The 17,400-nt window shown below is 39.6% G+C and overlaps 1 protein-coding gene across 1 annotated transcript; it reads left to right on the forward strand.

Annotated features, from left to right (window-relative positions):
• Nucleotides 1-5: 5 nt before the first annotated feature.
• Nucleotides 6-15,603, forward strand: LOC137265361 (lipid droplet-regulating VLDL assembly factor AUP1-like). The gene is made up of 12 exons (XM_067800751.1): nt 6-166; nt 3,345-3,482; nt 4,381-4,531; nt 5,943-6,054; nt 6,297-6,369; nt 7,646-7,682; nt 7,923-7,967; nt 8,690-8,763; nt 12,580-12,758; nt 13,014-13,181; nt 13,647-13,771; nt 14,126-15,603. The coding sequence occupies exons 1-12, from the start codon at nt 135-137 to the stop codon at nt 14,258-14,260; spliced, it is 1,269 nt and encodes a 422-aa protein (XP_067656852.1). The 5' UTR covers nt 6-134; the 3' UTR covers nt 14,261-15,603.
• Nucleotides 15,604-17,400: the final 1,797 nt, after the last annotated feature.

Raw genomic sequence — 17,400 nt, forward strand, 5'->3', positions numbered from 1 at the left:
TCATGGCGGCGCCCATGGTGTTTTGGGTTGCATGAAAAAGAACCTATTTACAACCCGTTAGAAATTAATTCGTGAAAAGAAATTTATAAGAAACATTGAAATTGAAATCCTTTGTTTCATTATAGCTCGGTAAAATGGAAATTCGCAGCTTGTTGGAATTCAACAGGTGAGATCATTTGGACAATCTACTGAGTCAAGGTTCAGTCCGTCGCTGTCGCTAAGGCAGAAAAGGTGAAGCCTAAAGGCGAACGCAACAGGAAATTGACAATACTATTTTTTACCAGAGTAGGTTATGAAGTGAAGGGTTCGGGAACAACTATCGTTTAATGATAACGAATAATGTGCTGTTAGATTTAAAGATTTGTTACTGTTTAGGGTCACTATGGGAGAGGGGTGACGATGGCAGAAAACAGCACAATAATGTCACTTACCATCAACACCCGGCGTTGATTTAGGAATAAGTAATTTATTCAAACCAGAGAGCTGCCATAGAATATGTTAGCCAACGTTTAGATCTTCGGATTGGATTCTTGGAGATCACTCATCCTGTCTATTTCACATTCAGAACAAACCAAGAGGTTCAACATGACTAGGTCAGTGAGGAGCCAATATTGGCATCAGTGAAGTGATACTAAAGAATATTTCCTGGAGTTATATTCCGTTGACAGAGGTTTTCAATACAGAAGGGCGAAAGGGACCTTATGCAATAAAACTTTTCTTGAGCGCACAAGTTAATATGTTGAGCTCTTTACTTGAAATGTTAAGATACACTGCTCAATAAACAGTTCATGTCGGAGCAATGAAGGAGCAGAGACGCAAATTGATGCTTGCTTATTTCAGTCTTTAGTTCCAATACAAACATATAACATAAATTCTTGTCAAAAATTATGATATAGGATTGTTTGTACACCACTAGAAGCATATCCTGAGGTGCATGTCCCTCTTTGTCCCATATTCCTTATACCAATACATGTCTATTTAAGATGTCATGATCATTATTTTCCTTCCTCAAGAAAGACAGTCATGGCAGCATTGTGACTTGTCATTAAAGGGGCGTTGATGCCTATTCTCGAGCAATTTCCGTGGACTGGTGGTTTCTTTTGTTATTGTTTTTCTCCTGCGAGTACCCGGATGATATCCCAGAATTCGTGACTGGTTTGTGATCTCTGCTGCGCCTCCCGTATGTGCAATTGATAGTTTATGTGTAGACTGATCATCAAAGATGAAGTCTTTTACTTCGTTATTTTGAAAACAAATCGAACACCTTGAAATTTACTCATCTGCGAGTGGTATAAAAAAAATCACATTAGGACTGAAAAGTAACAAAGTCAATGTACATCTTTGTATTTTGCCTTATAAAACTAATTAGTTCCTTGTCACATTTGTATGCATTTTGAAAGTTAATAAAAAAAACCCCACACGGTCTGCTTATATGTACAGTGTATTTCTAACATGATTTTAATATCTAAACTTTGTATAGATTGCCAACGTGAATCATATTTCACACACACCCTATTTGCGACCTAGTGCATGTATTCTGTAATACAGATTCTGCTGAATGCTACAAGAAATAAATTAAAACAAAATGCAAATATTAAATTTAAGACAGACGAAAGTTATAGCAACAATGTCAGGCTATTACCTCGTTCAGGAATGTACCCATCAGTATCCACACAAAAGAACGATATTCCATTCATTTGCAGCTGCTAAATAATCCTGCTCTATGTCTTGTGTCTTTTAACAGTCTAATATGCAAAAAAGTGACACATCGTTTGAACATTTTTCACACTGGTGTGTATACATAATCTCACTGGTCACCCAGGACAGCACACCTGGCAACTAACTGTATGATGTCCACCATTAGTTAGCCAATAATGAGCAACAATCAATCAATCAAGGCAGTGGCGGTTAATTCTTTGTAGGAAGGATGTTGTTTTTACACTCATACTTTACGACAGGGTGTATTCAGTATTGATTACATAAATCTACACTCACAAACACTGCCTTTTTGACAGAAGATGAAAGTAATTAATCAATCAGTGTGTTATCGGTTAATCCTTTGAACGATGTTTGTTTTTGTAACTTAGCTGATAAACCCTCTTGCATCACTTACTTGCACATATTACATAACATGCAATACATTTGCCACTACGGACCCTAACTTGTAATGTTGAGTATTTACTCCAGACAGGAGAAATGCCAAATGGGAACCTATGTCGAGTAATTTAAGTGGTGTTACCACTATTTCTACCTGTTATAAATTCATTAACTGACCATCAAGTGAATGATGACAGATAACACGTGTAGATTCATACCATCAAACACGAGTTACAGCAAGGAAGATGTAATCTCTGTGTCACATGCAGCCTGAAACCATGTATGGGCCAAAACTGTTTTGAGGATACCAACGGAACTTCGTTCTTACAAAAGAAATGCACATAGGTATTTGCTGTGTATTTGGGTAAATGTGTATAATCAGTTATTTCTACACAAGAAAATTTTCAGATTTCTCTACAAATGGCAAAGTCATTATTAGTTTTACGAATTCCGATAAATCAACTGTATGTTTTTTATTATCATAGAAAATAAACCAGGGTCATAGCTACCAAAATTTACGTATGATGTTTGCTATGACAGCTGGACCAACCCTCAAAACTATCTAAATATAAAGCTTTGCAATCTTTCAGACTTATATGAAACAAATGGCTTACTACGTGTATGTAGACATCATATTTTCACATGACATGATTAAATATATAGGTAAAAACACAGAAATAAGATCAAATTGGATCAATCACTATACCATCCAGGTATCAGGAAAAAAACTACACTGCTGGGATATTTTGTTACAATCAAATAAGGAATACCATGGATATTTTTACATGATGGCATGTGATGGGCATCTGGCCTCCTCACTTTTTAGGATGAATTCAGTGAGCAATAATCATTGTTTTGTGGTGAAATTTTATCTCCGAAATAATAATTTGAGCTTTATTCCTTAACCTCACCAAGCTCACATACACTGAACAGCAAAAGAAATGCAACTCTGTTTTTTTTGTAATTTTGAAATAGAAGACATGAAAATGAACACATACTTTTATGTGATTTCATTTTTTCGAAACATGGGTTTCTTTTGCTGTTACTATATAATGCAAGTTCTGTCTGATTGTGCCTTCCCAGCACCAGTGGAGTCCAAACTAGGTGAGCCTTATGAGCTATATCACTTTAAAACCAGAATTAGTGAATAGCTTAAAGCATATTTAAACCATCTCACCAAACATCTAACTGTTAATCCCAACAGATGTGTAAACATTATAACTGAACATGTTTCTTCTTGTTTGCAGGTTACCAGATGGGATATCCATGGTGCCAGTCATAATATATTTCCCAATAGGGCTGGTGCTGGCTGTCTTGCGCTTCTTCATCTCACTGCATGCCCTCCTTATCTCCTTCCTCATCCCCAAAACATGGTTCATTAGAAGGTAAGCAGAAACATGTCAAATGTTAACTGTGTTTTATTTTTCATTTCTGTCATCTTTGGTCAAGATGTATACACAAACAGTTAGCTCATACACCCTCCAAGTGACAACAGTAAGTGTAACAATTTTATCATGATGCTTTCAGATATATTTTCTGTGAAATATGATCGGAACTGCCTTGGAATTATGACACTAGTGATAGTGGTATGAACTGGAAAGATTTTATTTAATGCTTTTGGAAATTGCTGAGTAAAACATGGTGACTTATGATTTGATAAATCAATATCAAGTGCTTCATGGAATACAGGGCGCCATACCTATGGCACAGAGATAGATGGGCAATACACATACATTGCGTCTATAATGAACATAAGACCATTTGGTTGTTATTATGTGTTATGTAGGATAGTTGGGTAGCCTTGCATGAGGGTGTTGCTGCAACACTTACCAGTCATGTTGTAGCACGGAGACTTCTGGGTTGAACAGGGCCCGGCTTCTTCATGATGGTCTTTCTGTTTGGAGGGGCAGTGACTATCTTGGGCTGAATCAGTTTAATTTATCATAAGGGCGGTGGGGTAGCCAAGTGGTGAAGCATTCACTCTTCATGCCAACGACACAGGCTCTATTCCCCACATAGGTACAATGTGTGAAGCCCACTTGTGGTGTCTCCAGCTGTAATATTGCTAAAGGGGCATAAAACTCAAACTCAGTCTCTAATGTATTATAAATCAAGTGCAGAGAAACCTATACAATGAGAGGCTAATTAATGATCGCTGTCATGGTCCCATTAGGGATACCCAAATTCCATTGCTGTTAGAGCAGATAACTGGATCCTTTATCAGTAATCGTGAAAGTGAAACACAGGTCAAGTAAACCGCAGGGTTTTTTGTGTGTGTTTCAGCGTGATCCTGAGGTTCATGTTTGGTGTTGCTGGCATTATAATATCAACAGACGGAGATGAAAACTGTGACAAACGTGCAAGAATTTTAGTCTGTGACCACATTTCACCACTTGATCACTTGGTCACAAGCTTAGTCGTACCTCATGTCTGTGTAAGTACAGTCCTCATACCTGTATCTAACCTCACACATAAATGTCATTTTCTGATTGTCTGAGCCAGTTAATGTTCCCCACTTACAAGCGAATAACATTTTCTATATTACCTACCGGAAATGCTGAGTTATGGAATTGCTTTTGTGGTTTGTGTTGATAGTGATTTAGATGTTGCCTAAGTCCTGTTATAATATCCAATACTCATGCTTCAAACAGTTGTATAATAACATTAAGGTGTTCAGTAAGATAAATACATTGCTCACTGGTTCCTCAGGGCCCACGGATGGGTGTACTTTGTGTTTATTCATGTTTCCTTCGGGCTCAGGGAACATAAACAAACAGGGGGTACATCAGCCAATGTCCCCCTTGTGACCGGTGTCACATACTTATTTCTGTGTTGAGTAGACTAGGGAAGAGTTGGGAGCAAAATATGATCCAAACCCTCAGCCCCACCCCTCCCTGTCATAAATGTCTGTGTTGCCTGGTGATTAAAATGTCTACTCGTCACATTGATGGTGGTTTCCCCACATGGTTACAATGTGTCAAGTTCATTTCTGGTGTCCTGTCATGATGTCCTTGGAGTATTGCAATAGAAGATTGCCAATCTATCAACCAACCAACTTGCCATTCTCTGCTGTTTTCAGATTGTCACAACAAACTTATTTTGCTGTAGAACATAAGGGAGATAAGTTTATCATGTGAACCTTTGGAAGACAGAATTATGTCCCTTTCATGCCATGAGCCCTGCAGATGGGTTTGAGGTTACACAACACCAAATGTTTTCCCATAGACTTCTATAGTAACCTTATATTTTTTTTAAAAATATCCAGGCTGTCAACAGCCATTCCATGTACACATGTGCACAGTCTGGCCTCTAAGCTACAATAAAACACAAGTTGTGGCCAACTTGTCCGGCACATTTGCCAAGCACAGGAAGCGGAACACATCAACCCCCAGCTCCGCACCAAATGTCACCTACTTCAAAATATATGTACACACATAAGCATAACCCATGGTGATAAAAATGACAGCACTAAATACTTAAAATTGTGGTCAGTTTTAATAACAGGGTGGGTGTGCTTTTAAAACACATACACATCTTACACTATTTCATCCAATCACAGCTGTCACAGGCCTCTGTCCGTTTGAGTTGTTTCCATACAGTCCTCGCTCGAGCAGCATGTGATACTGATATAGTGTAGTGGAACCTGTAATCTTATTTGCACCTGGATTATGTCCCTTTGTTTAATCACATGGGCTGAACCACTGCAATATATTTATGCACCCTGTATCAGCTCTGGCTTTTCCTCCACAATGGACAATGATTTAAATTTGTGTGGAAACAAATATTCTTGTTTGAAATACATTTTCTAATATGTATCATCATTCAGTTCCTGTTTCTTGTTCCAGCTGTTGGACTGGCATGTTTCATCACTACTGCAGTGGGTGACAGGATGTCAAGAAATCAGCCCTGATAAAAATAAAGAAGAAGTTGTCAAATATGTAAAATCAATATACAATGGTAAGAAATACAGTCAACCTGTGATAATTTAGTATGGACAAAAGTTGATATTATCCCATTAAAGATACACCATTTTTTTTCATTAAAAGATATTAACTCGGTCATGACACAGACAATCATACTTTAGCTGTCTATCCACTAACATAAACACTGATATGATATCCAATTATAGTGAATGTGTGTGACTGATAATAGGTACAAGAACATCATTTCCCATCATTGTGAATCTTTTCTTGTTCCAGGTACATCATTACCCTTATTATTTTTTCCTGAAAAGACCACAACAAGTGGAAAGATAGGTCTTTTAAAATTTTGGTAAGTTTCATACTCAAGACACCTGGAGATGTATGCTATGTTGATGAGGTTGTCTATTCTACCTGGAGACACCAATCTGTGCCTTTTCTCAGGAATTAGTGGTCAAATTTCCTAAAGTCTATTATCAGAAATTACATCCAATGCTGTTGAATGCACCGTTTTCATATTTATGTGTTTGTCAGGAGACTGTGGTCTTGAAGTGATGACTACACATCTACACATTTTTCAGAAAATTCCCAAGCCTGAATAAATGAATAAATACAGACAAATAAATTCTGTCCTCAAGGCACTTTAATACATTAAATTTAGCTTATTGCATTCACTGGGAAAAGTGAAAATGTTGTGATCAAAACAAAGACATATACACATCCAAACTATGAACACAGTCATTGCTTAGACTGTCAGCAATGCTCTATAGTCTTTTCTTCAGCATCTATTCAGCACACCTGTAAAGATCCGGGTTAGAATTGATCTGCAGGAAACTATGCTTGTCATAAGAGGCGACTGTGTGGCGTGGTTAGGCTCGCTGACTTGGTTGGCACATGTCATCGTATCCCAATTGCACATATTGATGCTCATGCTGTTGATCACAGGATTGTCTGGTCCAGACTCAATTATTTGCAGACTGCTTTCTTATAGCTGAAATATTGCTGAGTGTTGCTGAATATTGCATTCACCAACTCCCCCATTTTCTCACTCATTCGGTTTAACACATTTGAACACATCTGTATGGTCTGCCAGTTGAGCTATAATGACTTGTAAACACACACTTTAGAAGCTTCTATCACATGAAACTTCGCCTTCATAAAATAAGAATTAATTCTGCCTTGTGTTTGGGCATTATAGTGTGAACCAGTTTATGCAAGTTGGCTATTGCCCTGTGAAGATCCATTCTTAAAAATGCACAAAGTGTGAAAGTCAGTTCTAGTGAGTGAGTGAGTTTAGTTTTACGCTGCACTCAGAAATATTCCAGCTATATGGCGGCAGTCTGTAAATAATCGACTCTGGACCAGACAGTCCAGCGATGAACAACATGAGCATCGATCTGCGCAATTGGGAACCGATGAAATGTGTCAACCAAGACAGAGCCTGACCACCCGATCCTGTTAGTCACCTCTTACGACAAGCATGGTCGCCTTTTATGGCAAGCATGGGTTGCTGAAGGCCTATTCTACCCTGGGTCCTTCACAGGTCAAAAGTCAGTTCTATGCTAGAATTACATATAAATGATTTTACTGTCTGTCTCAGTATTTCTATGTCAATTATTATCTTCCAGGTATCTGCCATTTGAATTAGGTCACTTAATACAGCCTGTGAGTATATACATATATATGCATATTTTGTCCTTGTCTTTCATTTGTTAACTTAACCTTACTTTGAGAAGTCAGCTTGGCCAACTAGTATAACAAGCTCAGGTTGTATAATAATCTGGGCCCTGGTTTGTTTTGTGATCTGTCATAACAATGGTGTTGTAATGTAGCCAGGGTATTATTCCTCATGTGGGGGCCGAGAGTAGTTGGGTCACCTCGTGATGAAAGTCTTCATTGTTTCAGATAACAATTCAAGCAAGCAGAATAGAAATTTTCAAAATAAATGTCGTAAGTATCTGATGTCATTTTTTGCTGCATTTTTCTCAAATATTTTCATGTTGGACATTTATATAGCTGTTTCATATTGCAAAAATATAAGGTAAGGTCTCATGTAAGGTATTTGTGTGCTAATGTGCCTGCCTTACATCTTCTGTCTGTACATTCAAATCAGAATGTGACTCATTTTGACTTTTACCTTCAAATGGCCTGAAAGTCACACAGATTGTACATCATCAGTCATTGTATGTTACATTGAAAACATACCTATGAATTTCACTGTAAACTAAAAAGTAAATTGAATAAAGTAAAATTAAGATTGCAAATCCACATAAGTTTTACTTGCCAACTCAGAATTTTATTCATCTTAATATAAAAGCTGTTTAATAAATGATCATAGTAACAAATTACTATTATTGGTTTTTATTACAATGGGGTATGCACATTAAATGAAACAGAGAGAACAAGTAAGTCACATTCGTTACGTACCGCACATGAGTTTGTTTCACTGTTCCAACTACCGTGTTTTCCCACTTTTAATACAGACCAGTAATAGAGATTTGAATCTATGATCCTTTGTTTACCTTTTTGCTTAAAGTGAAATTCATCGGTATGTTTTCACTTAAAGTGAAATTCATCGGTATGTTTTCACTTTAAACAAACTATAAGGTATGGTGATAGTTGATAGTGAAACACCAAGATGTCTGCATTTCCAGGTGTTTGTTATGTTTCAGTCCACAGTCAAAAGTACTTGGTGGAGTGACCTTTTCTGGTGCCTTTTTGTTCCATACACAATATTTAAATTACGGTGAGTCAGCATTCCAAATAATCGCTCACCCAGAGGCCAAGTGCTGGTTGTTTTGTGTCAGGCAAGCAGTTTCAGATATCTGCAGGCCCTTACGTTCTTCAGTATATTATCTCTCATTTTTTTTCAAATGGAATCTTACCTATATTTTTATTCTTTATTAATGTTTGCCCATGATTTACAGTTTCATATCCTGGTATTTCAATGCTTTCTCCTGCGCATAGGAATGAAAAAGTTTGCGCAAGCGAACTTATGTAGTAGAAACAGTGTTACAGTGTTTGACTTTAACAAAATGAGCCTGCAGATTTCATTCAGGGCCCGTAGATTTTAAAGTCTGCAGGTTGTAACAAGACCTGATGACCAACTGGCAAATTAAAGATTTTCCCTTATCCTGACTCATGCTTAATTGCTTGTCTCCTCTTCCCAGGCAAAGCTAGTGGAATACCTGAAATCCCTTGAAGTTCCTTCTTAAAAGAAGCAGACCTAAAATACACTCACCCACCAGAAGCCTCCCTTTTCCTGCCTAAATGGTCACATGACCTGCCATACTTGTCACTCTCTCCTCATCGCCCAACGAGGTCGGCTGGAGGCAGCTGGGGTCCCAAATACGGCTATAAGTTTTTGATTTATTATGGTCCTTTAACTAAATTTATGTTGTATGCATGTATATGCATCAGAATTTGTTAAATTTGTGATAATTTTGTGTCTAAATCGGATGAGCCTCGGGTAACTGTTTATCATTAACTGCTGACATTCAACATTCTAGTGACCAGTCAGGCATGTTGCTGGGACTTTTATTTTGGTTCCAGCGAGTTGTCCAGTAGACCACAGAAGAGAACTTCAACAGAGATGGGGTTGTCGCAGCCTAAGAAGTCTAGGTCATCGTCATCGAAGACAAAGTCATCTTCAACGAAGTCATCGCAGAATCAACATACTATACTTTGACAAAGAAGTCCTTCTGCAACAAGGTCGTCCCACTGCAGGAACGACATATCGACGACAAGCCGCCTCTGTTTCTACACAACAAGCAGAATGTCAACCGGCAAAGACAACTTTCGCCTTCATCTAGATCGAAGATTGTCAAACTACACTGACTTCGTCAGCAGCCTCGGTCATCGCTTCGGACAACTCTGCAAGTCAGCCATCACTGACTGAGTTACCCTTCATGCAACAGTTCACCACGCACATGATGAGCTTGATGGAGCGTCGTGTTGAAGAGGAGCGGAGACTACAATCTTCAACTACATCGACTGCCGCTCCGTGTGAGCACACCAATAGATCTGCACTCACTCCAGAGGATGAAGAGGCATTGTATGCACGCATCTGATCAAGGAGATTGTCACCGTCTTCTTTGTCATCCCATTCGTGCATGGCATTCGTGTGAGTGAGGACACTCACTCGGATGAGTGCACTCACAGGTCTACCAGTCAACACAGAAGATCTTCATCAGTCTCCCCAGTTCATCGAAGGCAACATCAGCACTCGTCATCCCCTTCAGACCTGGACTCATTTAAGAAGGATCATCGGCATTCATCAAATGAGTCTCACTCACAGAAGGGTGGAGACAGATACTACCAGTCGTCATCTACTGAGGAAGCCCTCTTCTCGGACTGTAAAGTTACATCGTGGATCATGAATGGTCTGCCATCCAAGGACTCCAATGAAGCCAACACTTATAGGATGAACAACGAGGACATCGAAACGTTAACATTTCTGCCGATAGCTCCAATATCTGTGATTCCAGTGAGTTTCAGCAGCAACATATGCCACCTTTCAACATTCATTAATTTCCTCTTCACCATATGGAGCCCTTCATTAGAGCACCAGATGCAGACGAAGCATACAAGATCATCAATAGTGCCCGCAACAGATCTTATAAGATACAGGACAAGTGACTTGTTCAAGTGGACACCATTACGAGACGTACCTTTTTTGGACTAGCCTGATCTAAGGCAATCAACAAGACTCCAAGTTCAGCAACCCTGCCAAAGAGGAAGAGAGAATGATCCTGTCAACACAGAAGAAGGATCAGCTGTTTATGTCCAAACACCTCACCTCAACTACTGCAAAACTGAATCTACTATGTCGATAAGGTCTCTTGTCTGCCTTTCGTAAAACAACGTTTCAAGTGCCTATTTATCCCTATATCTTCAGAGACACCTACGGAAGTTTCCTGCAACACTATCTCAGTGTGGATCAGAGCTGTTATATTGAGAGCCAATAATGCAGCAGGATTGGAACCTCTGCGAGCCTCCAACCCACATGAACTCAAAGCCTTGGCCTCTACACTAGCTCTGCATGGAAATTGCTCGCTATCAACTATAATGGAGGTTTGCTTCTGGAAATCAAACATGGTGCTGAGTTTACTCACCCATTTATCACGTGACTTGTGAAGACCAAGACACTCTGCGGGGTATAATGGTTGAGAGTCCATGCGCACCTCTCGAACAGTCTAGCATGAGTGATTAGAACCCTGTACTCGTAATGAAGATACTTGTACATGAAAAAGGGTCATAACTAATATTGATTTTAGCATCTTGACAACTAGTTGTATTAGATACTAACAGGATGCTAGTTAATCTAAGATATCATCACATACCAGTCAACGAAGCCTTCATCAGATGACAAGTTCGACTGGATGTGATCCCCCTGGAAATAACACATGAATATAGTAAGAACAGGACTGAATTATCACCATTCCAAGTTCCTGTTAGGGGGGAAATATTGGGCATAATTTTGACAGTCAGCAGAATCCAGCGTGGCCTGACCCACCACCGTTTCGGTTGGATTCTGTAAGCAATTAAGCATGAGTCGGGATAATGGAAAATATGTAATTTTCTGAATAAAATATTTTATACTTATTCTGACTCATGACGAAGCCCTCCCAGCTGCCCCTCTCAGGCACACTGAATTCCAAAATTCTTGTGTTGGGCGATTTTTTATTAGGAGAGACCGACAAGCATGGCAGGTCATGTGACCGTTTTGGCGGGAAAAGGGAAAAGGGAGGTTTCTGGTGGGTGAGTGTATTTGACGTCCGCTTCTTTTAGAAGGGAACTTCAAGGGATTTCAGGTATTCCACTACCTTTGCCAGGGAAGAGGAGATAAGCAATTAAGCATGAGTCAGGATAAGTATAAAATATCAATTGTTTCAGAAAATTACATTATTGCAAACACTGCCAAGTTGTTTCAGTAGTTGCCTATGAAAGCTAAGTCCACATTAGGTCACATTGAATGTGGTGGTGGCTTTAATAGAAATATAAATCGGATATGATGGATGGCCATCAGATAATCATCTCCCACGTATTAAGAGGCTGAGAGGTATATTTTTGTGAAATTGTATCATTTTCCCTCTAGGGCAACCATAGTTATATATCTGGAGTATTAGAGTGTAGTCAACATACTAAGAAACACACACTAGGATGTGTGAACCTGACATCACAAATACTGATCAAGGATGAACACCAAATCATACTGTAGGGTACATGTTAGTGCCCACATGAGGATATAGCTACTGAAAGGGCACTACCCGTGAAGGTTTGGGGTAGAAAAGGCCTTCAGCAACCCATGCCTGCCATAAAAGGCGACTATGCGTGTCGTAAGAGGTGACTAACGGGATCGGGTGGTCAGCCTCGCAGACGTGGTTGACACATGTCATCGGTTCCCAATTGCGCAGATTGATGCTCATGCTGTTGGTCACTGGATTGTCTGGTCCAGACTCGATTATTTACAGACCGCTGCCATTTAGCTGGAATATTGCTTAGTGCTGCATAAAACTAAATTCACTCACTCACTCACTCACTCACTCGACATGTATTACAGATATTTGCCAGTGACAGAGAAGAAGGAAGCAGAGCTGAGTGAAGAGTTTTCTGAAAGAGTGCGACAGAACATGTGTCGAAGTCTGGGTGTCTTGGCTACCACATACACCCACTCAGACATTACTGACTACCTCAAGAGGCAGTCTTACCCCTTGCCAGCTCCATCCGTGCCTAGTAATAGTAAGTAGTGATGGCAGGGCTATTAGTAACATTTGACTTTGAACAACCATTTCTAACCTGTGTAACATGCAAGAAGATAGATAGCTGACCATGCTGTTGACCACAAGTGTAGCTGCTACCAGTATCAGCCAAACCAGTCAAACAAACAACAGTTTGTCACCTGTTTAAAGTTTTTTTTCTTATTTCTTTATTATTTTATCAAATTTCTTGAACTTATGATGAGTGTATTCTGATGACAGATGCAACTTTTTCCAGCTGCTGAAATCACACAAGCTCCGGCAGCTAAACAACGATCTCAAGGATCCCCCTCACCACCAGTCTCCACCAATCAAATCACACTTGCTCCAGAGGTCAAGGTCATGGTAGACCAAGTGAAGAGTGTACTACCACACGTCCCTATTGCTACTATAGTAGCTGAGCTAGGTAAATGATAGCAGAACTATAGACAAGGATGATGGGTTTCAATAAGAGATTTGACCTGATTGTGTTTATTTATCAGCACTTAGCATGTGCTTGTTTTGTGTGTCTGTTTCAGACAGGTGTGATATGTGTCTGAGACAGGTGATATGTTTCAGACAGGTTTGATGAGTGTTTCAGACAGGTGTAATGTTTCAAGACAGGTGTGATGTGTGTTTCAGACAGGTGTGATGTGTATTTCATACAGGTGTAATGTTTCAGACAGTTGTGATGTGCGTTTCAAACAGGTGTGGTGTTTCATGCAAATTTGACAGGTGTTTCAGACAGTTGATATGTTTCAGACAGGTGTGATGGGTGTTTCAAACTGGTGTAATGTGTGTTTCAAGCAGATATGGTGTGTGTTTCAAACAGGTGTGATATGATTCAAACAGGTGTGATGGGTGTTTCAAACAGGTGTGATATTTGTTTCAGACAGGTGTGAAGATGTTGATGTTGTCATCACCAACATCCTGGAGGGGAATGTGGAGTTCACTCCAGAGGACATACTGCCTCAAGTGGGGAACTCAGTATCACCTCCAGTTCAAAAGACAGTTTGCGTAAGTTCAGTCATTTATGAATTAGAATAACTTTCACAATTTTGATATTATAGTATATTACTACATAGAAGCATCTTTATTCCGATGCATTAATTAGACGAAACGTAAAATGCTACCATATGAATGCTTGTTGGTTAATTGGGCGTAATTTCTGATTTATTGGGTTCTATCAAAATGTAGCTCATAAGATCCACTACGCAAGTGTGTGGGCCACCATCAAGTTCCATCAAGGAATAGTGTTGCGTGGGTTTTGAAGGACATATAGATGCTGAGACAACTCCTCTGGCTTCTAGCTAATACAGAAAAATTGCATGACTCTGACCCTTGACTATAATATTTCACTCTTTCTTCTAGCCTTCACAGTTGACATTCAAGTCAGACAACTTTGGAAAAAATGCCGGCAACCGTCAGATGTCCCTGGAAGACAGAAAGAAAGCCATGTATGAGGCTGCTAGGAAGAGGTACAAGGAGAAGCACAACATGTTGTGACAATCAGCTGACAATGTGGGCATGGCACATCTTGTGACATTTGTCAGACACCAACAGAGCTTCCCAAGATCTTGTGACATATGGTCAGACACTGAGGACATGGCACTACATCTTGTGACATTCGTCAGACACTGAGGGCATGGCACAACATCTTGTGACATATGGACAGGCACCGAGGACATGGCACTACATCTTGTGACATTCGTCAGACACTGAGGGCATGGCACCACATCTTGTGACATTCGTCAGACACTGAGGGAGTGATACTACATCAAACACTGAAGGCATGACGCAACACAGTATTTCTGGCAGAGTGTGAAGCACAGTGTATTACATTTGGCACACAAGGGGGGAAGGACAGCATGTGACAGATGACAGGGAGTGAGGATGCGGTCAGTTTACAGCTGAAGGGCATTTAGCACTGTCATATACAGGCTTACCATGGCAAGCCGATGGCAGATGGCGGTTTGTTATGTTTCACCTGTACAATCAGTAAGAATACTTACTTGAGAAGATATTGTTAATGTGTTGGGCATGTATTAACCTATGTTTAAGAAACATCATATGATGGTCTTGTGAAAACCAGTACATAGGTATTCTCAGGGGTTCACATATATTTAAGAGTGTACTCTCTTGTGTTACATCAGAATCTAATGTTTCAAACCAGCCTTGGCTTGCTGAATCCTTTGATAAGTTCAAATATTGCTCTGTCCTGCCAAAGTGTAGATGATATCATCACAGATACGGCAGTTGCCTGAGACTCCAGAGCAGGATGATGGTGGAAGTCCATCGGTGGGGTTTGCTTATCAAACCAAATACCTGGGTTCGATTCCCCACAGGGGCACAGTGCATGAAACCCATTTATGTGATGTTACTAGAAGCAGTGTAAAACATAACTCACTCACTCACTCCAGCACAGAAGGTCAAAGGCCATGCTTCACAAATTGCATTTTCAGTACATTTTTATAGTTTTTCGCTTTTACAATGCATGAAATTGAATAGTTTCATGTTCCTGAAATAGGTATTTAAGATGTGCAGATGAAGAGTTTCAAAAGCTTGACCTTACTTCATCATGCTCTTTCCAAAAGAGACCCGTGAAGAGGTGGGGTAGAATAGGCCTTTAGCAGCACATGCTTGCCACAAAAGGCAACTATGCTTGTCGCAAAAGGCAACTAACGGGCTCAGGTGGTCAGGCTCGCTGACTTGGTTGACACATGTCACAGGTACCCAATTGCACAGATCAGTGTTTACACTTCAGTTGACTGTGTAGAGTTATTTTGTGTGCTTGGCATTATAAGAAGTTCATGAGTAATAAGAAAGTAAGATTCTTTGTGGATAACAACTTCTTTATGACATATGATGTGATGTTTCGGTATTGATCCTTATACCGTTGTCAAGCAAGACACTCTTAAAGACGTAATAAAGAAGTTGTTATCCATAAAGAATCTTACTTTCTTGTGTAGAGCTATGTCCTTCACACATCGGTGATTGGTTGGATCTCTGATTTATCAGCCTGATCCCTGTGCCAATGGATGTAACTGATTACCTGCATCAGCTACTCCTGAGATCACAGTGTTTGTAGTTAAACCCACTTACTCAGTCAACCTGACTCAGGACTAGGCCCAATGGTAGTAGAATTTATGCACCTGACTTTTGAGCATTCAGTTTTGTCATTAGCTCATGGCTGATTATTCAAGGGGAAGCTGTCAGTGTCATTGGTTTTCTTTTAAAATGGGCAGGTGTGTGTGGTTTGTGTTGGTTGTTTAGGTGATCGATGGGTGTGATGATTTAACAAAATCACTACAAGCTCTGTTAGACTTCAACATGGCCCTTTACCAGTAACTGCAGCCCTCGTTTGTGTACTGAATATTAAATATTCTGTGGAAGGGATTGTTTTTGGTATTATTTTGTTCTCACAAAAAAGTTACAGTTTTGGAAGGGATATTATTTTGGTCAGAATATTTTTTAAATATTAACAGAATGTGAATTGGTCATCAGTACAGTACACTGATGTAATATTTCTGACTGGGTTGCCACATGTCATCGTATCCCAGTTACGCAGAAGGATGCTCATGCCGTTAATCACTGGACTGTCAGGGTTAATTACTTACAGACTGTCACCATTAGCTGGAATGCTGCTGAATGAGGTGTCAAATAACCAACCAACCAACCAACATTTGTAGGATGTCTGAAGCCCATGTTCAGAAAGACTTCAATCACCTTTGTGTCATTCTTAAAGGTACAGTCAGCTTTCTTGATACAATCCGTGCACCTGCTAGCCTACAACAGTCAATGCACCTGTGTATCATGTACAGTGCACACCAGGACCCTATTTACTTACTACACCTGTATGTCCTATACTGTCAGTACACCTGTAGATCCTACAACAGTACACCTGTTACCCTCTAACAGAATAAATCAGTAAGTACACCGGTATGCCCTTTCCAGTCAGTACGCCCTAGTGCCATATGAATGGATATGCTAGATACTAGAAACAAAGTCTTTGCAGTGTTTTTAAGGTTATTTTCTTTCCTATTCTATTAAAAGTAGTAACCAATCATATAACAAAATGATAGTCGAAAAAAACACAAAATATTATCACTTTAAATTCAGGCATCAAGTGTCACAATTTAGACTTTATGATGGCATGGAGCAGGCGGCACGTAGACAGAAATTAAAAACCCCACTAATCTAGGGTGTTCCATTCTTTAGGATGTTACTTAGGTAACAGGTGCTTGTAACACAAAAAGCTTTCATGTGCAGTGCTAAGACCCTGTCAGTGACAATCCCTTGTGCTTATGTTGACAAATTCCAACATTGCTGCTTCATTCATTACTGCCAGTGTCACTGGAAGCAGTTTTGAGATGAACAGTCAAGATGAAATAGATTCTACCATTTACAGGCCTGGTTCCATGAAGTAATCTTAGGAGTTTCTAGATTGCAATTATTCATAACTACCAAGCAGATCAGTGGAATAACACAATTATAATTTCATAAATGAGGATATCAAGATTCCATATTTTAGTGGTATTATGATATCTTACATATGCTTGTCATAGCTTCAGTACTTTGCATGTGCAGATCTGGACCCAGATTTTGGAAGCTCTCTTAGTGCTAGGATAGTCGTAAGTGCCATATAT

The sequence above is a fragment of the Haliotis asinina genome, chromosome 15 (genome assembly GCF_037392515.1).
Source record: "Haliotis asinina isolate JCU_RB_2024 chromosome 15, JCU_Hal_asi_v2, whole genome shotgun sequence".
Taxonomy (NCBI): Eukaryota; Metazoa; Mollusca; class Gastropoda; order Lepetellida; family Haliotidae; genus Haliotis; species Haliotis asinina.

Excerpts from the sequence above, each read along its gene's own strand:
- LOC137265361 (XM_067800751.1), top strand. The coding sequence starts at position 135 with ATGGAAATTCGCAGCTTGTTGGAATTCAACAG. Across the intron at positions 8,764-12,579 it reads TACACAATATTTAAATTACG|ATATTTGCCAGTGACAGAGA; the intron begins GTGAGTCAGCAT and ends CATGTATTACAG. Across the intron at positions 13,182-13,646 it reads TACTATAGTAGCTGAGCTAG|ACAGGTGTGAAGATGTTGAT; the intron begins GTAAATGATAGC and ends TATTTGTTTCAG.